This window comes from Peromyscus eremicus, chromosome 3, assembly GCF_949786415.1.
Source record: "Peromyscus eremicus chromosome 3, PerEre_H2_v1, whole genome shotgun sequence".
Lineage (NCBI taxonomy): Eukaryota > Metazoa > Chordata > Mammalia > Rodentia > Cricetidae > Peromyscus > Peromyscus eremicus.
The window spans coordinates 64,046,094-64,070,577 of record NC_081418.1 but is presented as its reverse complement, the minus strand read 5'-3'; the positions used below and the strand labels follow the sequence as shown (position 1 = coordinate 64,070,577).

At 41.8% G+C, this 24,484-nt stretch overlaps 1 protein-coding gene across 1 annotated transcript in view; it reads right to left on the bottom strand.

The window, feature by feature from the left end:
• Ube3c (ubiquitin protein ligase E3C) overlaps positions 1–24,484 on the bottom strand; it is a 111,648-nt gene that overhangs the window by 18,247 nt on the left and 68,917 nt on the right. Inside the window, exons 18-22 of the mRNA XM_059257788.1 lie at positions 24,231–24,478; positions 10,704–10,916; positions 5,701–5,889; positions 5,534–5,600; positions 176–306 (exon numbers count right to left, since the gene is read on the bottom strand). Coding sequence (XP_059113771.1) covers positions 176–306; positions 5,534–5,600; positions 5,701–5,889; positions 10,704–10,916; positions 24,231–24,478 — 848 coding nt within the window. The remainder of the gene's footprint in view (positions 1–175; positions 307–5,533; positions 5,601–5,700; positions 5,890–10,703; positions 10,917–24,230; positions 24,479–24,484) is intronic.

Sequence of the window (24,484 nt, the reverse complement as noted above, 5' to 3'; positions counted from 1 at the left end):
TGGACTGAGGCTGATTTCAACTCCAGGCAGCCTATCTGGACACAGGCTCTTTAGACACCACAAGCCGAAATACAATTATCACAGCACTTAGAACTCAGAATGGGACAAAAAGAAAACAAACATGTAGTGGCCAGGTCTGTATGGTTTAAAAATAAATGGCATGAAAGATGCATACCTTGAACCCCAGGAGAGGGGGGCGAGAGCAACTTGTTACAAACTTGAGTAACTTGCGCTTTTCTTCATCAGTGAAACCTTCTACAACTCTCCAAAAGATTTTAATGACAGGATGATCGGCAGAATAGCCCCCTATAACAAAATGAACACATTATGCATTAAAAATAAAACCAAATGCAGAAGCAGGAGCAACAAACTTGGGAGTACGACACCCATTTTTTTTTTTTAAAGATTTATTTATTTATTTATTATGTATACAGCATGTATGACTGTAGGCCAGAAGAGGGCACCAGATCTCATCATGGATAGTTGTGAGCCACCATGTGGTTGCTGGGAATTGAACTCAGGACCTCTGGAAGAGCAGTCAGTGCTCTTAACCTCTGAGCCATCTCTCCAGCTCCCGACACCCAAGTTTTAAGGGCTTGTCAGAGAAGGGAGTGGGTTTTCTAAGATCCAAACTGGAAGATACTTGCTGTGGTAGTTTGAATGTAATTGGCTCCCATAATCACAGGGAGTGGCACTACTAGGAGGTGTGGCTTTGTTGGGAGTGGGTATGGCCTTGTTGGAGGATGTGTGTGACTGTGGGGGCGGGCTTTGAGGTTTCCTATGCTTGGAGTAATGCCCAGTGTATCAGTCCACTTCCTGTTCCCTGTAGGCCAAGATGCAGTCAGAAGAGCATGCTGTCATCCATGCTCCGGGCCATGATGATAAAGGACTGAACCTCTGAAACTGTAAGCAAGCCACTCCAATTAAATGTTTCCTTTATAAGAGTTGCTATGGTCATGGTATCTCTTTACAGCAATAGAAACCCAAACTAAGACACCTGTTTCTGGTCCTTGGTGGAAGGCAGATGTGACCATCTATAATGGAGCAACTCTGAGTCAGAATAGGCATGAGGGCATGAAATGATGCCTAGCAAATGCTAGAACCAACAACAGGTAGAGTAGATACTTCTTGAGTAGGAACTGACATTTGGCTACATATCTAAAATGGTAGACACATCTTATGTCTCAGAGAGCTAGGCATTTGGCCAATGTCATCTCCTTGTCTTGATAATTTTATTGCCTCTTCTTCTGATAATAAGGTTCTGCCTACGGCTGACAACCAGCCCTGCCTGTGATTAGACACAATTCTAAAATGTACTATCTGCTACTTACAGCTTTTAATCTAATTAAGTGCTTCCTAAAACTAAAATAATTGCTATATATTGTTCCCTCATTGTTAATCCACTACAGAAATAACATCAATAAGATATCTTAAGTGCATTAATTGGCACCAAAATGACTATGGTAATATTTTAAATCTATTTACTGGAATAGCTGAGATCCTTAAAGGTATAAGCTCTCAGTGCAAGTCAAGGAAGGTCAAACAACCTAGGCCAAGTTCTTGGCAAAGAAAAGTCAGAACAATGGCATTTTCTTAAACATATGACTTGAGAGTGCAGACACTGACTTTTGGCATTATTTACTTTTATGTGAGATTAAAGTTCAGGTTTAAAGCAACAGCAACTACAGAAGAAAAATGCACATAAATAAATATATATGCAAATTTAAATGATTTTTAGTAACTTTAGAATCACCAACACATCTAGATTTAGAACATTTCCATTTTCTCACACAGATCCTACAGCCATCTCTGACCTCTAACTCCACAGATGGTATATACAAAATGCCATTTAACAGAACAAAGGAACCCAAGTTCGGTTTTTCTTTTCCTTTCCTTTCTCTTCCCTTTCTACCTGCCAATTTCTGTTTTTGAGAAAGAGTCTCACTTTGTAGCCCAGATTTGCCTTAAATACAGAAATCATCTTGCCTCAGCCTCCTAAGGACTACACCTAGTTTGGATTTTTTAATTTAAATGTTTTATTTACATATTTTTGAAAAGATTTATTTATTTATTATGTATACAGCATGTATGCTTGCAGGCCAGAAGAGGGCACCAGATCTCATTACAGATGGTTGTGAGCCACCATGTGGTTGCTGGGAATTGAACTCAGGTCCAATGGAAGTACAACCAATGCTCTTAACCACTGAGCCATTCCTCCAGCTCCCCTGTATATTTATTAGTATGTTGTCTGTGGTTCTGCTTCTACCATGTGGGTCCCTGGGACCAAAATCAGGTTCTCAGGCCTGGCAGCAAGAACCGTTCACCCACTGAGTTATCTTTCCAGCCCTAGATTTTAAAATTTAATTTAATTTTTGTTTTTGTGATAAAACATACAACATAAAATTCACCATTTAAACCATTTTTATGTGACAGTTCAAGGGTATTGATTACATTCACCTTTCCATGCAGCTATCACTTTCATCTCTTACAGGACCCCTACCCTACCTCCTTCTCATTAGTTATCTCAAGTTCAGTCTCCTTTATGTGTCTGTAAGGTTTTTTTGTTTTGTTTTGTTTTTTACTCCTTTTTTAGGTGTCTTATAAAGTGGAATCATTGCTGGGTGGTGGTGGTGCACGCCTTTAATCCCAGCACTCAGGAGGCAAAGCCAGGTGGATCTCTATGAGTTTGAGGCCATCCTGGTTTACAGAGCGAGATCCAGGACAGGCTCTAAAACTACACAGAGAAACCTTGTCTCAAAAAAACAAAACAAAACAAAAGTGGAATCATCCAGTATCTGTCCTTCTGGTCTGGTCTCTTTCACGTAGCACTATGAGCTCAAGATTCATTCCTGTTGGGGCCTGTACGTTAGCTCAGTGGGTCTAGGCACTTACCAGCAAACCTGATGATCTGAGTTTGATTCCTGGGTCCCACATATTAGAACAGAACTGACTTCCACAAGTTGTTCTCTGACCACCACAAAAATGCTGTTGCACTTCTGTGCATGCATGTGTGAATGAGAGCGCACACACACACACACACACACACACACACACACCATAAAAAATTTTAAGAGGGGGCTGGAGAGATTGTATAGCAATTAAGAGCACTAGCTACTCCTCCAGAGGACTCTGGTTGGATTCTTAGCATCCTTCATGGCTGTTTAAAACTGCCTATAACTCCTGTTCCAGGGGATATGATACTAAGTGGTGCACATAAAACTTTTTGAGACAGGGTTTCTGTGTAGCCGTGGCTGACCTAAAACTCACAGAGTTTGATCTACCTGCCCCTGGCACCTAATTGCTGGGATTAAAGGCATGTGCCATCACTGCCTGGTTACTTCATTTTCTTAACAGTATCTTCACCAAAGATTGCAACTTTGAGTTAGTCCAATCTATCCAGTTTCTTGTGTTCTAACTGAAACTTTGACTAGCCCAAATACATGAAGACTTTGTCCTTCTTGCTCATTTTAAGTTTCACAGATTTTACTCATGCCCATAGGGCATTCCATTCTGTGTTACTACTGGGAAATGGTGTAAAGTCAGCTCATTTACCCTCATGACAAGATGGCCCCCAAGCCATCTGAACTGTCTTGGTGCTTGTTGGGAAAGTAGACAACCTTGAACACCAGGATGTGTTGTGAACTCTGGTTAGTGAGTGTATGCCTCCATGCCAACTGCCTCACTGCCACTGTGGCATTTCCTAATTTTTAAATCAGGCAAACTACTTTCTTCTTTAAAACTGTTTTGGGGCTGGGGATTTAGCTCAGTGGTAGAGTGCAAACGCAAGATCCTAGGTTCAGTCCTCAACTCCGGAAAGAGAACAAAAACAGAAAAAAATAAATAAAATAAGTTTAAAAAAAAAAAAAAAGTGCCGGGTGGTGGTGGTGGCGGCGGCGGTGGTGGCGGCGGCGGCGGCGGCGCATGCCTTTAATCCCAGCACCCAGGAGGCAGAGGCAGATGGATCTCTGTGAGTTCGAGGCCAGCCTGGTCTCCAAAGTGAGTTCCAGGAAAGACATAAAGCTACACAGAGAAACCTTGTCTCAAAAAAAAAAAAAAAAAAAAAAAAAAACCTGTTTTGGGGGCTGAAGAGATAGCTGAACAGTGAGAGCACTGGCTGCTCTTGCAGAGGACCCAGATTTGGTTCCCAGCGCCCACATTGTGGCTCACAACAGCTGGTAACTCTATTTGATGTATGTGAACGCTTTGCTTATAAGTATGTCACCATACTATGTGCATACAGTGCCCATGGATACCAGAAGGGGGAATCCTGGAACTGGAGTTACAGTTGTGAGCTGCCATGTGGGTGCTGGGAAATGAACCCATGTCTTCTGGAAGAGCAGCCAGTGTTCTTAACCACCAAGCCATCTCTCCAGCCTAACAGTTGATAACTCTCGCTCCAGGGAACCTAATGCTTTTGGCTTATGTGAGCACCAGGGATGCACATGATGCACAGACATAAATTGCAAGCACAACAGACACATAAAATAATACAATTAGATTGAATTTATAGGTCAATTTGGAGATAATTACCATTTTAACAATGTAAGTTTTCCAGTCAAAGAAAATACTTTCTCCATTTATTTAGATATTATTCCTTTAGTCCCCCCCCCCCCCCCCCCCCCCCCCCCCCCCCGCTTTTTGTTTTGTTTTAGAGTTTGTGTAGCCCCGGCTATCCTAGAACTCAGTAGACCAGGCTGGCCGTGAACTCAGTTTAGAGATCCACCTACCTCTGCCTTCTGAGTGCTGGTTTTGAAGGTGTGCCCTGCTAGATCTCCCTTAGTTTCTCACAACTCTTTTTGCAGTTTTCTTTATCTATGCCCTGTGCTTACTTACATTACTGGGTTCATTTGTGGTCTCTATATTTTGATGCTGTCAGTGGAATGATCAATTCCCTTTTTCCCCTCGAGACAGGTTTTCTTGGGTAATAGCCCTGGCAGTCCGGGAATTCACTAACTATATAGACCAGGCTGGCCTAGTGCTCACAGAGGTCCCCCTGCTTATGCCTCTTAAGTGCTGAGATTAAAGGCATGCACCACCATTCCCAGCACATCATCCCCTTTAAAAGCAAGACTGGAAGCAAACAAATGTCTATGAGTAGAAATAAAAAAAGGTAGGTCATAAAGAAGAAAATACACAAGGTACAGAACAGTATAAAAATTAGAACAGGCTCACACTTGTACTTGCTGGTAGCTCTGCAGATGACTGAGAAGAGCTTTTTGGGTTTTTTTTTTTGTTTTCGTTTTTTTCTGAGACAGGGTTTCTTTGTGTAACTTTGGAGCCTGTCCTGGAACTCGCTCTGTAGACCAAGTTGGCCTTGAACTCACAGAGATCCGCCTGCCTCTGCCTCCCAAGTGCTGGGATTAAAGGCATGCACCTTTACTACCACCGCCCGGCCCTGAGAAGAATTCTTAACAGTAAGGTGGACAGGTAGGGATGGAGCAGTGTCCTGTGTCTCTCAGCACACTACCCATATAAGAGGTTACAGTGACAGCTGACCTATGGAGAAGGTACACTCGAATGTGGTGTCACATACCTGAATAGTTTGTAAAGGATTTTAGGTCCTCCAGACTTACGGGAACTTGTGCACCAGAAATTAATACCTGCGGGGAGAAAAGGTTAAATTGTAAACTCAAAGAGAGAGTTCTCAGAAAGTGTTTTACTTCCTGAGACAATGGTCTTTGAAAATAGTAGCCATGGCACCTGAATTTCCTGCTGGTCAAACATTCGGAGCCACTCTAGGCTAACAACGTTGGCCAGGCCCTGACGGAAAGCTAGGCAGTGCGGTCGGATCTGCTTGTTCAGCCGGTAGTCAGCCACCAAGTGGATGTAGGCAATGCGGTTGGCCCCAGTTACTGGGATATCTTTCCCACCAAACTTTAGTTCAACCACCTGTGAACAGAAAGCACAAGGTTCTAGAGGTGTGACAATGGGTAAACAAAAGTTCCAGACACAGGAATCCAACATACAACAGCAGCACCAGCTCACAGGGCAGCCCCGGCAACAGGCAGCACTTCTGTCTTTTTCCTCATTAAGCATCCTGTCCTCTCCCAGCACTAAGGAATCATGTAGTAATGGAATTACAACAACTTCATCTAAAAAAAGTAGAGTCATTAAGGGCAAACTTACGAATCAGAGGATCATTTTAGTCCCAGAGAGAACAAGGTACTCCTTCTGAATAATAAATACTCATCATACTTCCCCTCACATCTTTAGAATGTTGTCTCTACTGAAAAATGTTTGATTTAAGGACAGTGGTAAATAATTTTTGAGGGGGAAGGGAATAAGATATATCGACATGTCTATAATCCCATCACTTGGAAAGCTGAGGCAGGAAGATTTCTGGTCTATCCTGAGTTACACAGTGAAAGCTCTGTTAAAAACAAAATTTAAAACAAACCAAAAAAATAAAGAAAAAGACAAAACAAAATGCACCCCCCGCCACCCCCAGCTACACCATGTCTCTAAGTTTAGAATGAATCTGAGGAACAGCTCTGTAATTGTCATGGCAGGGCCATTATGAAAGTAGTGCAGAGAAAATGCAGCTCTCACCTTCAATTGAGTCCTCAGCAGTAGGTGCTGAGACCGTGTGAACTTTCACATACAGAAAAGACCACCACAGGTCACCAGAGATGCAGTACCATCAGCTACAAGAGCATGCTCTGAAATGCCTTGTTTATAACAATATAAAAGAAATGCATTTCGGGGTTAGTGGAAGTTACTTATGCCATGGATAAAGCACATACAATAGTCAAGTGCAGGGCTGCACACACAATCCCAGCACTTGGAAAGTCAAAGGCTAATTCAAGGCCATCCTGGGCCACATACTGGCAGTGCAGGGGTGTAGGCACACAACAAAAGAGCAAAAGCATTTTTGTGTATCCACATTAGCAAGGGCACTTCTGCTAGTGAACTAAGAGTGATGGTTTAAAATGGGCCCAGTGTCTGGGAAAGTAGGCAGCAAGCTTTGACTATAGGGTGCTTATAATGTAGATCACAGACCTATTAGCACCACCACCACCCCAGCTCTACTTTTTTTCATGGCTCCTTTAAATCTCCAGCATAACAAGAACATACTATGAGCTGAGTAGTGGCTTTTATATCCCCGAGTCTACCACTTTACATAAAGGGTATTTCAGTGTAAGGTGAAAAACTTTTACTTAAATCGACCTGTATCTGGTACTTACTGGAGGGCAGGCAGGGTACTCTGCTAATTCCCATTTTATGAAAGTTATGCAGCTTTAAACTTGAGTGCTAAACTTGGCTGATTACTTCCTGCAATATTTCACATTTTAGACATTCAATCTTTCTTACTAATTTGCTTTCTCAGTTTGGGACCCATCAAATCTCACAATGGGCTTTCAAGCCATTGTCTCTGGGCTGAGTGAGGACTGCTCATTACCTTAATTCCTCTGCTTGTACTCAGCTGACAGTTCATCTGTTAACCAGGCCTCCTGAGGCTGGCTATTATATTTCCATATATAAAAACACTGCTTCCTTTAAATGGATTAAGGGAGGTAATAGATGATGTGATTGTATGATGTGAAGACAAAGAAACAATCAAGTTTTCAGTTAAAGGTACTTCCAAGACCACCAATTATCTTGCCTAATAAGACAACAGTGGAATTTCTAGTAACTTAATAAAATGGTGATACTACCTTTAATTTAAAATCCCCTCTTACTTAGACAAAATCTAAATATCAATGCTTATTTAAAAGTCACCCAAATGTGCCACAATTCTAGGTTTAACAGGCACATTAAGACACCCTTTGAACGCCGGGCGGTGGTGGCGCACACCTTTAATCCCAGCACTCGGGAGGCAGAGGCAGGCGGATCTCTGTGAGTTCGAGGCCAGCCTGGGCTACCAAGTGAGTTCCAGGAAAGGCGCAAAGCTACACAGAGAAACCCTGTCTCGAAAAAACCAAAAAAAAAAAAAAAAAAAAAAAAAGAAAGCAGACTGAGTAAGCCACAAGAAGCAACCCAGTAAGCAGCACTCCTCTACTGCCTCCAGGTTCTTTACCTGAGTTCCTTAGATGGTAGACTATAAGATATAAGATGAATAAATCCTTTCCTTCCTAAGTTGCTTTTGGTCAGTGTTTTATCACAGCAACAGAAACCTTAACTAAGAGATCATGCTACCAAGATACAGGGCAGCAGTAGCATACACACTGGCTGTACAGTGAAAACATCTTTTTTTTTTTTGAGCTGAGGACTGAACCTAGGGCCTTAGCACGCACTCTACCACTGAGCTAAGTCCCCAACCCCCTTTTAAAATATATATATTTAGATTTATTTATTTATTATGTATACAGTGTTCTGCCTGCAGTCCAGAAGAGGATACTGGATTTCATTAGAGTTGGTTGTGAGCCACCATGTGGTTACTGGAAACTGAACTCAGGACCTCCAGTAGAGCAGCCAGTGCTCTTAACCTCTAAGCCATCTTTCCAGCCCCAAAACATCTTTATGATGGTACAAACCTCAATTTCCAGCCAACCCTGCCCCTTGTCCTCTTTGTGCTAGGATTACAGCTTACTCCCTAGGTGTGATTGGTTGGTGAATTCTGGAACCCTGGCACAGAACACACTCAGGATGTTTCCAGGTCACAACACTTGGCTTTCTAAGTGGGCAATGGGGTCCTCATTATTGAGCAGCAAACATTTTATGAACTGAAATTTCTCCCCAACCCTCTAAATTTATTTTTCATCTGATACATAACAACAACAACTGTATGCATTTATGGGTTCCTATGTGATGTGATGTCATGATGTTTAAATCAAGTTAAACACATATCCACTAACATTTATCATTTTTTTCAATGATAAAAGCAACTGAATTCCTTTCTTCTAGATGTTTAAAATACATAGTGACTAATTCTCTACAGTCACCTTACTATGTGAATACACTCCAGAACTTTACTTGTATTTCATGCACTGATGACCTTTGAAAATCTACATTAGAAACAGGTAACAATGTAAATTTAAAAAAAAAATTGCTATGTGTAGTGGTGTATGTATGCCTTTGATCCCAGCACTTAGGAGACAGAGGCAGGTGGATCCCTGAGTTTGAGGCCGGCCTGTCTACATAGTGAGTTCTAGGACAGCAAGAGCTACATAGTGAGACCCTGTCTTGAAAAAACAAAACAAAACAAAACAAAACAAAAAAAAAAGAAAAACAAAATTTAAAGTAGCTACTAACCCAACTACTGAAATCAGAAAAAGATTTCTGCTGTACACCAAGGGCTAACAATGCTGTTTGGAGGCACAGTGTCTGCCTAGCACATGCCTGGGTTCCAGTTCTAACTTTTCCACCTACAACTTATAAGTCATGCTTGTTAATATTTCATACTTTATAATCTGTGCTTCTTTAGCTCACAATTGGTTTGGGGGCTAGTAATGATCCACTCATGAAGATGACATATGTTTTTCTGCTTTTTGTTGAGACAAATTCTGGATATAGCCCAACCTGTCTTAGAACTTGTTATTCTGCTGCCTTAGTGTCTCAGATGCTGGGATTACTGCACTCATCAGTAATGTTCAGCTTTGCAAGCATTTTAAGGAGTTTTCTAAGTTTTGGAAACACTTTAACACATACCACAAAAGACAGGATAGTATGCTGTTATGCCAAGATTGGGCAGAAAACAACTCTGTTTCTTCCTAGGAAAACATAATATCCTGCAATTGGCTACAGTGATGCCTACCAACTCTGAATCTACTTACTCCAAGGGAGTGAATTTCATGAAATGTGACTTCTATAATGATAGAGCTGGTATCAAGAAAACTAGTTTGGATGCCAGGTGGTGACTGTGGCTCCTGCCTTTAATCCCAGTATTTGGGAGGCAGAGGCAGGTAGATCTGAGTTTAAGGCGAGCCTGGTTTACATAATGATTTCCAGAGCTATATTGTGAGTTCCTGTCTGGTCTACAGAGTGAGTTCTAGGACAGCCAGGGCTAGGGCTACACAGATAAACCTTGTCTCAAAAAACTACAAAACAAAACAAAAAACTGGTCTGGAGCTAGATGTGATGGTTTATGACTTCAAGTCTAGCACTAGACAGACAGAAGCTGGTGGATCCAAGGTAGAGGCCACCCTGGTTTACATAATGATTTCCAGGACACGTACAGCTATGCAGTGAGACCCTGTCTCACCACTACCCTCCCAAAAAAGGAAAGAAAAGAAAAAGTGAGTTTGGGCCAGGCATGAGGTGGCACATCTTTAATCCCAGCACTTAGGAGACAGAAGAAGGCAGATCTGTGTGTTTGAGACCAGGCAGCTTCATCTATATAGCGAAACTCTGTCTCATAAAAAATACATATGCACACACCAAACAACAAAAGCCTAACAAACCAAAAACATCAAAACCTAGGCTGACACTAATATAGGCCTCCCCCCCCCCCCCCAATAGGATGAAAGCAGCAGGAGCAACCCGGCAGATGTGAGGGAAGGAAGGTTTGCCAGTCACTCCTCAGTATGGAAATGAGAAGTTCCAGCCTCAGCACAGCTAAAAGGTACAATTTAGAGAGGGAAGGACTGCCAGGCAGGGCATGCTGTCCCTGCAAAGATGTTGAGAACAGGAGTGAGCCAGAACGCTTGAGCTGCTGTGGCTGCCAAGCCCCCACCAAAAGTCTTTTCCAACTGAGGACACTGCCATGGTGACGGCGGTAGGAGGAACACCGTCCCACTGACGGGATGAAATGAGCCCTAACTCACCTGTGCTTCCCCCAGGTCATTGTTCACAACGGTAAAGTTCAGTCCCAGCTCCTCCACATCTTCTTCGTAGCTCTTGAGGAAAAGCAGGTTCTTGTAGACTTCAGGATCTAATGAGGCCAGATGGTGGATATCCACATCTGCACTGGTTCCCAGTAGCTTAGACAGGAAAAAGCCAGCAAAGGGTAGCTCCACCAGCATGTTTTCATACAGAGCCTTCAGACAGACCAGAGGGCAGACAGGGATTAACATTCAACATTATTCTCATGCTTCCTATAACCAGAACTTAGGCTGATTCAACAGTGACAGAGGTCCTGAGAAGTAGATTCTGTCTCCATGATAATGAGACAATCATAAGTGAGGCCAATGCATTTACCATGTGCCAGGCCAGCGCTGAAACCTGAGTGCTAATACCAAATGGGACTTCTAAGAGCCAAGTCCTTTATGCCACAATAAATAGGTCAGTAAATATTTTCCATAAAGAGTCAGACATGAGCGCTCTAGGATTTGTAGTATGTGAGGCACCAAATGACCACAAACAGGAAACTCAAACACAGCAGAATACTGTCTCACAACTCTACAGATGGATCCTTCAAGCTCCTGGCAGCTCTGGACACCCTTACCACCCATGGCTTCAGCAGCATCTCTCTACTTCCTGCCTCTGCACCTGCTGTCTTCACTGTGTGTCTTCTTTGTGTTACATCTTTATCTTTGAAAGATACTGGTCATTGGATTTTGGGACCTCTTCTAATTCAGCATGACTTCAAATTTTAACTTGACTATGTATTTCCAAATAAGGGCACATTCACAGACAAGGTGTACTAAAGCTTGAATACAGCTCTCTGGAGGTTACAGACCTGGTCACATCAGCCATAGCGGCTCACTCTATTTCTATAGTTCAGAAGACTGCTGTTCTTCCAGAGGACCTGAGTTCAATTCCCAACACCCACATCAGATGGCTCACAACTACCTGTAACTCTGGCTCCAGAAGATCTAATACACTCTTCTGGTCTCTGTGAGCTTTTGAATACATATGGCATATGTTCACACAGATACACACATATACATACACACCCCTAAAAAAGAAAAAAGAGAAATAAGAAATATGTCTTCGCTGCTTTCCACTGGGGTATAATTGATAGACAAACCTTGCATGACTATTTGATAAATTTCTTACTTGGTTATACCTAAGTAACTTCAGGGAACCCTCTCCACAGATCTACCCTTAGTCTGCTCTCTCCTACAGTGAGTTTCACCAAATCTAAGACTTCTTATAAGATAGCACATATCAGGTTTTGGAGATTCTTTCATTTACTGAGGTGTGATAGGTTCACCTATTTACTTGGTGAGGGACATATGTGGTGTTTTCATTTCTGAACTTTCATGAACATATACTTAGGTGTTGCTCGAATCTTAGATAGTCTTTTAATAAAAAACCTAGAGCCAGGTACCAGGGTGTAAGCTGAAAGATCAGCCAACCACTAGTTCTTACCTCTACAACATCCTCAGCCTAAAGAGAGTGAGTTCCTGTTTCTTCACGCTTTATATACCTTTCTCTGCCATATTACTTCCCAGGATTAAAGGTGTGTGCCACCACTGCCTGACCTCTATGTCTAATCTAGTGGCTCGCTCTGTCTTCTGATCCTCAGGCGTACACAATATATCAATCACCACACTTAGGAGCAGAAAACAGCATAGAGGTGGCTAGCACAAGAAGACATTGCCCCAAAAGTTCTAAAATGCTAGCACTTTTCCTCTACCAGTGATGTGTGAGGACTCCTGCTGGCCCTCATGCTTCCACCTGTCAGTACTGTCAGCTTTCTAATCTTGGCCCTGGTGGTTGAGGCAATGGAGCATTTCACTGTGGCTGGAAGCTGAAAACTATTGGATTAGTGTTAGTTACTATGTAGATCTCCAGAGATTCCCTAGCAGAGATGGAAAGTAAAATTATGTAAAGGTTTCCAATATCAGGTCAGAGACTCATGCCATACGGTAAATATTCCAATGGCCCACAGTTGTAAAATGCAATAAAGACTCAGAAATGTGTGGTGAGGTTTAAAGGAACATTTTTCAAGTTGGTGGCAAGGTAGCTCAGAGGGTGAAAGCTCTTGCTGCCAAGCCTGATCTTTGGGACCACATGGTAGAATGAGAGAACTTTAGCTCTACCTCCACATAGCAGATGAGCACACACAAAAGCACAAAAATAAAATTAAAACAAAAAAACAAACAAACAAAAATATAAAACAACCCCCCCTCCCCCATATTCTTAGTGTCTTATTCTGACAGGCAAACTTGGAAACTGTAATCTTTGTCAAGTCTTCTAGTAAACAACTTGGCTGCTGCTCTTAAACACTATTTTTCCCCCCACCGAGATAGAGTTTCTCTGTGTAGTTTCTTGGTACCTGTCCTGGATCTCACTCTGTAGACCAGGCTGGCCTCGAACTCAGAGATCTGCCTGGCTCTGCCTCCCGAGTGCTGGGATTAAAGGCGTGTGCCACACCATCTCCCAGCCTACTCTTCAACACTTGTAAAAACTCAAGCATCACATTGAGCAGGCCATGACCGACTCATTTCCTCAAGACCTAATGTGCTAAGAAGCTGACTCCTGTCAAGCGGTGGTGGCACAAGCCTTTAATCCCAGCACTTGGAAGGCAGAGGCAGGTGGATCTCTGTGAATTCGAGGCAAGCCTGGGATAGAGAGTGAGTTCCAGGAAAGATGCCAAAGCTACACAGAGAAATCCTGTTTCGAAAAAACAAAAACTAAAACAAAAAAAAACCCAAAAACAAAAAACCAAAAACAAAGAAAAAGAAAGTGACTCCTATGGAGCCACAGAAATCTGAGTTCCTTCACAAGTGCTTTTTCTATTGGGATATGTCTAACCCACAGATCAGTGTTCATGGTGAGTCTGTGCTCTTTCCCCACCTCCCAGGGCAGCTGCATGTCCAGGCAATGCCGAAATAAAAAGCAATTTCCAGGGGTTGGGGATTTAGCTCAGTGGTAGAGCGCTTGCCTAACAAGTGCAAGGCCCTGGGTTCAGTCCTCAGCTGGGGGGGGGGGGGGCATGACAAAAACAAAGAACAATTTCCTCCATGGGCAATTATGCTCTACAGCAATCCCTTACCCAGCTCTCCTAGCCAAGGGGCCATCACCAGCCACATCACACTTCATATGAGACCCAATGGTAAGACATTAAGAGGTAAGTCATCCTTCACTCACTCTCAGTTCCCCATATAGCTACAGCCCTCATACACCTGTTTCATACTGTGCTCTATGATGTCATTAGCTCTCAAACATACATTGTGAAGTCTAGATACAGAGTGTGCTCAGATATTGGGAGAGGATCACAATTTGAAAACTCACTAGCTCAGAGGATTGAAAGACACTAGAAAATGGTTGGAAACATCTCTCCCAAAGTAAACAGTTTGAATGCCACCAGTGTTTTGCTTCAGAAGGCTACTACCAGACAGTCTAAAATGCACCTCTCCAGAGGTGAGGTCTTCCCTAGGAAGACCTTGTCAACCTTAGCTACGGAAAACAAGGTGCATGCCCTTGTGATACATAGCCAATCTGAAGATGAATCATTTCCCAATCAAATTTTTAAAAAGTTGACAACACACAACATGAGAGAATGAATAATAAAACTCCAACTACCCACATAGTATTTACTGATAATATAAAGTTGTTCCAAAAAGTCACAGCTCACTCAAGAACGGTTAATACATGGGCAGTGGTGGGACACACCTTTAATCTTAGCACTTGGAAACAGAGACAGGTGGATCTCTGAGTTTGAGGCCAGCCTGGTCTACAGAGCGAGTGCCAGGACAGCCAGGGCTACACAGAGAAACCCTGTCAAAGAAAAGAAAAAAGAAAAACAAAAACAACAACAAACAACTCAACAGAATCTTTTTGAGTTCAAGGCCAATCTGGCCTACATAGTGAGTTCCAGGACAGACAGAGCCACATAGTGAGACCCTGTCTCAAACAAACAAACACCCCCAACAACAAAAACAAACAAAAAACCCAACCAACCAACCAACAAAAAAATGGTTAATACAATTAACCTGGAGTACTTATAAGCACCATTACTTCTAAATGAAAGATGAGTTCAAAGCCAAGGAGAGCATTCTGCATAAAGCTTCATGATTGATCCCAGGTGTTGAGAAAAAGCCCTCATTTACACAGTGGACTTTGAAAGTAAGCTGGAATGTAAATCATTGGATGTTCAATATGGAAGGTCATTGTTTGGCATTTCTGCATTAGTAACAATAAACCAGAGAAATTCGTTAAATATATCAGGGCTACCTGAATTTTAAGCAGAAATCCCACTGTGACTCATAAAATGTAAATGCATAGGTATAATTTTTTACATAAGGCAGGTTTAAACCTTTAGAGCATTTAATATACAAGCACTAATAAATGATAGCACTGAAAACTATGACTGCATCAGCTAAATGGATTATAAATTAAATTTCCATAATGTATGCAACTGAGATACAAATGTAAGCATAAATCAAGGTATTTTCTAAATACAGGTTAGTTATACTACTCTAAAACTGTCTATTTTTTATGCAAAATAATCCACTTAGCATTTTCCAGCCCATTGCACCACACTTGTTCCTAGAAATGTATCAATAACTACCTGTCACAGGAAAAAAAAAAAGATAGGTATACAGAAAACCCTGTGCTGTGTTTTCCAGCTATCTGTTCTTTATGAGTGTTTATAGCCAGAAATTGTGCCAAAACGGTTTGAAATGAAAAGGATTAATTATAGTAGAAGCCTTTTAATATAAGTGAGTGCAGTCTCAATGTAATTAATGCAAATTGTGGCTCTATCAGGAGAAAAAATGTGAGCCATAGCACAGGCCACTTCTGTTTGCTGCCAAATAACTTTGGTAATTTACTACATTAAGAATCAATAAAAAAATAATGCTTTTCAAATGCATCTCTATCAATCTTCAGGTAGTTCTAAAGTGAACATTTATAACTTAATCTAAAAACTATAGGAGATGATGTCTTGCTTTAAAGTCATCCTAAATGAGCAAGCAGATAATAATTTTAATTATTTCCAATCATGCTAACCATATAGCTTGAAAAACAAAACAGAGCTCTGAGTTAAGTATGTATGCACAGAGTAACACACCCTAGAACTGAGCTTTGGAAGTAGGAACTGGACTGGCCAGCCCATGAGGATCTGGAGCCATAAGCTCCTACTCTGCAGGACATACACCTTGTCTCTGACATAGGGGCCCAAGTCGAACCAATAGCAACATCACTAGTTGCCAACTATGTCAGACAATATTTTACAGCCAGGGCTACTTCTATGAGCTTGGTTGTAAAACCACTTGTCCTTTTTTGACCCTTTCAGGTTACCTACAATTGTGCATGCCATCAAGACTCATTTAAGGCGGCGGTGGTGGCACACGCCATTGATCCCAGCACTTGGGAGGCAGAGGCAGGCGGATCTCTGTTGAGTTCCAGGCCAGTCTGGTCTACAGAGAGAGTTCCAGGACAGCCAAGTCTACACAAAGAAACCCTGTCTCGAAAAACAAAAAACAAAATAAAACAACAATGAAAAGATTCATTTAAAATCTTTGGTTTTCAGGGTTGGGGATTTAACTCAGTGGTAGAGCGCTTGCCTAAGGCCCTGGGTTCAGTCCTCAGCTCTGAAAAAAACAAAAAACAAAAAACAAAAAACAAAACAAAAACGAACAACAACAACAAAAAAAACAAACTTTGGTTTTCAGTCATAGCCAACTCCTGTAGCATTTAGGCCCACACAGTTACCTGACACTAAATTAGAGCTGGGACTGGGTCCCCAGCCATGTCTAATCCACCAGAGTCCTGCTTTATTGCCTGTATGGAATGTTAGCTTCAATGAGTGCAATTGCTCAGTAGTGACCCAGCGGATGTGTAACTAGAGAAGCAACTGAACACAGCCTGGCTGTTCTGTTACTCAAACAAAACAGTTTGAGATCTTTACTGATATTCTTAGAGGTACAACTGCTTCAAGTTTTGATTAAATCAATTGATTAAAAAAATTAATTTACTCAGCTCTTGTGTAGATGCATGTATCTAAAGAGTATGGGTTTGTGCATGTGAGTTCAGTACTCTTGGAGGCCCAAAGAGGGCACAAACCTCCCGCCCCAATGTAGTTACAGGTGTTTGTCAGCTACCTGATAGGGGTGCTGGTAACTGCAAAAACAGTAAGCACTCTTAAACCACTGTACACTCTTAACCACTACATTGTTTCTCCAGGCCTGATTTTTTCTTTTGTAGACTGTTCTGGTTTCACATCTAAGGTTCAAGGATCACTGGGGACTCTGATGCACATCCAGTGCTGGTCGTCTTCTTTTTTTTTTTTTTCCCCCCAAGACAGGGTTTCTCTGTGTAGCTTTGCGCCTTTCCTGGATCTCACTCTGTAGACCAGGCTGGCTTTGAACTCACAGATCTGCCTGCCTTTGCCTCCCAAGTGCTGGGATTAAAGGCGTGCACCACCACTGCCCGGCTAAGTGCTGGTCTTCTTAGCAGTAGACAGCTTGGGCTGCACTGCTCTGTGCCTGCCAAAAAGATACCTGGTGCCTGATGTCTTTTTCACATCTCAAGCCCTGAGGTCAGATCTGAGGCAGTCCCTTTGGCACTGCTGCTTGCAGAGCACATTCTCCTTGTAATGTCTGCACTGGGCCAGCCCCATGGCACCTTGCCAGCACTGTCAGGCCCTCTTTAATTCAAGATTTTCATTCCTGGGCTCAGCACGTAAAAATGAATTCTATGCAAGCCTGAGAACCCAACACCCACTTCCAAAACCTGTAATGGAAAGAACTGACTTTCACAGTTGGCCTCTGACCTCCAAAAGTGCATTGTGGCACATGCCCACCTTCACACTATACATAACAAAAATAACAAGGATGATAAAATGAAATGAAAAAGCAAAAAAACTTTTTACTCCAACAGTTTTGTGACAACCTGTGGTGACTTCAGTGACCCAGATGGCCGTGATCTAACATTCTAGCTACTCAGTTCTTGCCACCTTCACTAGTTTACCATGACCACCTGGTCTTTAAGTCTATTCTACCGTGTACTGACTCTCACCCAGAGCCGCTTCACCCTCTGGGATTGACAGCCCAGGCTAATTAATCCCTGTCCGACTCCCTATCTTACCCTAACGCTGGCCCTTTTTCTCCTTTTCACCTGTTCTTCCCTTCTGGTCTCCACTCACAGACTGATTTCCTTCCTTCCTTCATGTCTTATTTTTTAACATGTCTAAGTGTTTTGCCTGAATGTGTGTACCACATGCATGCCTGGTGCTCTTAGGTGTCAGAAGGAGGAGTCAGATCTCCTAGAACTGGAGTTACGGATAGTTGTGAACCACCAGGTGGGTGCTGGGAACCAAACCTAGGTCCTCTGCAAGAGCAGTATGTGCTCTTAACTGCTGAATCATCTCTCTAGCCTCCTGATTTCCTTTCTAAACAGTCCAGACTTTAGAATGGGATCTTGTAATTACTATCTGTGCTTTTAATTTGTTTGCACCCAGTTTATTTATTTATTTATTTATTTATTTATTTATTTATTTGTTTGTTTGTTTGTTTGTTTATTTTTAAATGTTGGCGCTGAGGACCAAACCCAGGGCCTTGTGCTTGGTAGGCAAGTGCTCTACCACTGAGCTAAGTCCCCAACCCCAAGAATCTTGTGCTGGCTAGTTTTTTTTTTTTTTTTTTTGAGACAGGGTTTCTCTGTGTAGCTTTGGAGCCTGACTGGAACTCACTCTGTAGCCCAGGCTGGCCTCGAACTCACAGAGATCCGCCTGCCTCTTGAGTGCTGGGATTAAAGGCGTGTGCCACCACCGCCTGACTTCTTTAGTTTCTTGACACAGAGTCTCATATAGCCCAGACTGCCTTGAACTCCCAATTCTTCTGCCTCTACCTCTCAAGTGCTTGAGTTATAGGTGATGCCACATCTGGCCCAGCTCACCCTTTCTTGCCTCCCTCTAGTCAGTGGCCACTTTGGTTCACTCTAACTCAGACCTCAGTTAACTGACAACCCATGTTTCTCTGGGGAGTTACTCTCATGGTCAGTCCAGAAAATGTTGTGAGGACTGGCAGAATGCAGCTGACAGGCTGGCTAGCTAGCTAGCCCAAAGGACACATAGATTTCTATCAAGTCCCAGGTAAAGCTGCTATTCCTGGGTCATCCTTGAAGAATACCAGCCTCTTTCCCATACAGGCTCTATTCACTCATCTTAGTACCCTCTGAAGCATACATCCCATGACTTCACTGAGGTTTTTCTGCTTGTACATGTGAACACACTCTGAAGAAGCATTGAGAATCACTAGCACCCTGGCTGTCCTTCTGTTTCTTCCAGCCACAGACCTCCAGTCATGCTCCCAAATACCACTTAGTTCTACCTGAACTAAATACACCTCAATGGGATCCTGCAGAGAACACTTTCCTCAAAGCATCAGGTCTGTGCTTCAGGCAGAGAATAAGAGCAGTAGTTTACTTGTCTATGGCTTATGAAAATGCCCTTCATTTTACTGCTTGTTAGTTTGAATGGCCGTGACAGTTCCCAGATGACAGTCACAGGTGCAGAGCACAGAATGTGCCTTAGCTGCACTGATGCTACTGTCCTTGACCATCTGCTAAGGCTTTGCTTCTATTCCAAAATGATGTCCACAATGAGAAGTAATAAGGCCACCTCATCAGTAACATTACATAGTAATTATCCTTTTTTCCCGAGACAGTCTTTATCAGGCTTCTGAGACACTGAACTCTCCTTGTTTTTTCTTTCCTTTGTGGAATTCTGCTGCTCCATGGACCTTGGCTCCCAAGCTCCAACCTCTGTGTGAATCCCCTCTAGCCTGCACCTCAGTCCAGACCTTGTTCTTGAATACAGTGCCTGCCTAAAGTACCTAGGCATGTCTCAGGTATCTAAACTGAGTAACTGGTTATCCTGATCTAACCTTCCCTAGCTTAGCCAATATCACTTCCACCCTTCTGTTCTCCTCTTCCTTTTAGCCCAGATTCATCAATAACGTCCTTGCACAAACTCCTTTTCAGCTCTACATTACCAGGGCTGAAATCCACTGTTACCAATCTCTACCGAGACTTCCTATCTGAGTGCTTGCTCTACCTATTTATAACATCAAAGCTAAAGACATTTCAGGTCATGCAATCAAGATTAGGAGTTCCTTACCTGGTCTAATTAACTCCAGAGATTGGCCTCACCTACTTATCACTGCCTTCGAAGCTGATCTTGTTTAAGAACAAAACACATATGCATCTAGTCATGGTCATTAAATTGTTGTTGTTGTTTTTCAAACAGGGTCTCACTATTTAGTCCTGGCTGTTCTGGAACTTGCTTATGTAGACCAGACTAGCCTTCAACTCAGAGATCCTCCTGCATCTGCCTCCCCAGTTTTGGGGTTAAAGGTATGCACAATCATGTCTGGCAGTCACTCAATTTAAAATGAGTATTTGTGTAAAAGGCTCTGTCTCAGTTTTAGGAAGCATGTGCTACTAGTGTCAAGACCACAAGTCTAAGGAAGATAAGAGCCTTGGTCTGATGGCAATGGGTGAGGCAGGGAACACCATGTACTAAGTGTAAGCTTAGGGCTCAAAGATGACTGCAGAGGAGAGGAGCTGTGTCATGTGAAGGATGAGGCAAGTAAGGGTCCTAATGTTTATCTCAAGCTTTACAGATTTAAACCTCGGAACCCAGAGAGCATTTTCAAAAGGGACACTAATGACATATAAGAATAAATTCTTTCAGCTTCCAGAAAGGTCAAGATCAACTGCTAACTGTCAACATCACACTTTATGATACATTAACTGCATACTTACTCTACTGAAATACACAATTATAAAGCATGCTGAAGTTATACAATCTGCTAATTAAAATTTTCAAATATATGACCATGGTATTACCAAATAATCTGATTTATAGGCATTCTGTTCCAATTAAATCAATATTCTGAATCAAGGGGAAAAATTTCAAGTAGGATTCAAATACGATAAAGGATTTGTTCCAATAAATATTCTGAACTTAATTGGCTTAAATGGACTAAGGTGCTTCTGTCTGTAAAAAAGTCCAACATGACATGACCACATCCCAGCCTGTTTACTTATCCCTGTCTAGAGCCTGATTTACAGGCAACAAAGTGCAGCCATGACCCACAGCCCAGGCAGGAACCATCTGCTAATGGAACTTTTAACTGAGAAGTGACCAGTGACGGGAGGTAATTCTTCCTGTGCAAAGCTGCTCTGAAGACCTTTGTGCACTTTATCACAGTAAACAATCACTAACATATGCATTAAGAAAATTTAAATATATTATGACCCAATAAATACCATAATCAATCAATAGATAGTTTTCTTCTCTTGCAGATTTAATGTTCAGGTGCACACTATTAGTGCTGTATGGGTACATTCATCTGGATGCAGACATGCTGATGCAAAGTTAACCATTTACAATCAGATGGTAAACAGATAATTCAGAAACCCCTTAGGAATTCCCATGCAGAAAACTCTGTGGAACTAAATCAACCACTATTCTCAAGGAAGTAGCTTTAAAAATAATTTAATTAATTCACTTCTATTTTTATTCTGCAGTCTTGGGGGTTAAACAATGTGTACAAGCACTCTATCACTGAGCTATGTGCCCAGTCCTTGCTTTTTGAGACAAGATCTTGTTCAGGTTGGCCTTGAACTCACAATCTTCTTGCCTTAGCCTCCTAGGTGCTGAAATTAAAGCATGTGCTATCACACTCTAAAATGAATGGGGTTCAGAGTGTGAACATTTTTACACATACCCTCTTTTCTTCCCAACCTCTATTCATCATGATTCTACATTTGGGACAACTCAATTTTAGCTTTCACATACCAGAGTGCACATGTGGTATTTGTCTTTCTGTGTCTCAACTACTTCACTCACCTTGAACTCACAGAGATCCAAATGCCTCTGCCTCCCAAATGCTGGGATTAAAGGAGTTCCATTTATTTTGCTGAAAATGGCAAGACTTCATTCTTTACAGCTGAATATTATTCCATCATGTACATATACTACAATTTCTTTATCTGTTCCTCTGTTGAGCACCTAGGTAAATTTCACATCTTAGCTATTATGATTAGTGTAGCTATGAATATGGGCAACAAGGACTTGACATGCTGACTTCATTTTTTTCTGGAAATATATTAGGCTTTATAACACTGAGCTTCCAGATCTAAGGGCTCTACTTATTCTTTGAGAAACTATGCTAGAGCCCATTTACACATCCTCACTAACTAGGCATCAAAATTCTTTTTCTCCTTCTCTCATAAGCATTTTACCCACCCACAGCCCAGGCTAGTGGGAACTTAAAATAATTGTCCTGCATTCCAAATACTGGGATTATAGGCATGAGCCACCATGTCTGCCTATGTCTTTTAATAGTAGCTATTCTAACTGGGGGAGATGGTATTTTTTAAAAAATTTGCATTTGTCTGACAGACAAAGTACTAGAGTTTTACACATTCACCTTTTATTACATTTATTTATTTAGGGAGGAGGCACACACCATGGTGTGCATATGGAAGTTAGGGGACAATTTATTGGAGTTGGTTTTCTTCTTTTACCATGTTGATTACAAAGATCAAACTCAGGTCATCAGGCTTGGTGATAAGTGTCATTAGTGGGTATGTTGTGTGTACACTATAATGTTACTTTATATTACCAAATATGCTACATCTTTCTTCTATATTTTAAAACCCATAACTCAGGCTGGGTATGATGGCTCATGTCTTTGATCCCAGCACTTAGGAGGTAGAAGCAGGCAGATCTCTGTGAGTTTGAGGCCAAGTCTATGGTCTACATAGTGAGCTCCAAGACACCAAGGCTAGGTAGAGGGACCCTGTCTCCAAAAAAAGGAAAAGGCCTGGGGGCATAACTTAAACTGAAAGTGGGCCAGAAGAAGAAGGGAGGGCAGATGAACCACCTCTTCCCTCAGCTATGTTGAGTCCTCAGCTGCCCTTCTACAACTGGTTGGGTACTCTATATGTATCTTCATTCCTCAAGCTACAAGGACTCGAAACAGGTTTCTGTGTAAGAGGTTGGTGTAAACTCTTTCCTATATCATACTAATTAGAACTGAGTAGTTAAGAGCCTGAAGGCAGGGCTAGAGAGATGGCTCAGTGATAAAGAGAAGCATGCTGTTTTTACAGAGGACCTGAGTTCAGTTTACAGTCCCCATGTCAGTCAGCTCACAACTGTCTGTAACTCCAGCTTCCAAGGGATCCAATGCCTCTGGCCTCCAAGGGCACCTGCACTCACATACATATATCCATACAGAGACACATAATTAAAAATAAAAATAAATCTTGAAAAAAATATTGAGCCTGGTAGCAGAGATCCATTGTACATACCTCAGATGCACCAGGCCTTCCACTACAAAACTGCATATGTCCCTTGGGATCAAATTAAAGCTCAAATATACACTCATTTAGGACACAATAGGCATGAATTTCAGCTCCTAATTTTACTTGGAACAGCCTGCTAGACACATTCTTTAACCAACATTTTTACTTAAAATGCAAATAAGCAAACAAAATAAACATAATCTAGAAATATATGCTTGTATGTAAAAGCTCCACATTTAAAAACATTAGTAAGGGATTAGGGATTTAGCTCAGTGGTAGAGCGCTTCAAGCGCAAGGCCCTGGGTTTGGTCCTCAGCTCTGAAAAAAATAAATAAATAATAATAAAAAAAATTAGTACCCAGTAAATATTACAACTACATTTTGTTGGTTACTTATGGGAAGCAATTACAATGCAGATCCCCCAGGGCCCACTACCCTTGTCTTGTTTATGGCTTGAATGAGAGGGAACACTTTGCACATTTCACCACTAAACTTTAAGTCTGCATTCAGTTCCATATTCCCCTTTCATGTAACATGTGTAGACCACATTGAACAAATTGAAAATCGTTACTTTTGGGGCTGGAGTGACAGCTAAGTAGGTGGAGTGCACGCCATGCAAACAGAAGGAGTTCCTTTCCTAGCATACACATTAACAAAACTGAATCACAAACAGCCAGGCATGGCAGCATGCATCTATCTCCAGTGCTGGGGAGGCGGGGAAGCTGAGGCTTGGTGGTCAGTTAACAGAACCAACTAGCTCTAGGTTCAGCTAGAGACCCTATCTCAAAGAATAAGGAAGATAGGCAGCACATGAGGAAGATACCCAATGTCAAACTATGGCCATGTACACACAGAAATCAAACAAAAATAAATATAGGTAGCTACTAGAAAACCTCTTTTATAGTACTTTTTTTAAATAGTACTTTGTTTTTGTACTATATCAATTACTTTTTTAGTCTAACTACTGCCCATGCAATATATAATGAACTGTAGTTGCTATATAAATAAGTACTAGCTAGGTATCACTAAAATGACTTTTAACAATTTTGAATAATAATAATCAATGAAATTTAGACCACAATTCTATAAAAACAGTGAAATGACATCTTTTGTTTTGAGCCTTATTTTTATATAAAGTTTACCTTTCCAAGCATTCTGCCAAGGAAGTAGTAATGCCTTGCAAAAGAATCTCCCACAAGCATCTGAGCAGCTGGGTTGGGGTAGAGAAGCCCTTCATTAGTAGTTTTAAAGAACCCCTGGTTGGGGTTAAATCCGGATTTCAGTAGTTCATTTAAAAACTCTCTGAAAATACCACCACCATCGATGCCAGCTTCATCCAGGCCATGGGCATTGAGCAAATGCACACGAATCCGTTTTTTCAAATCAGGTTCTGTCA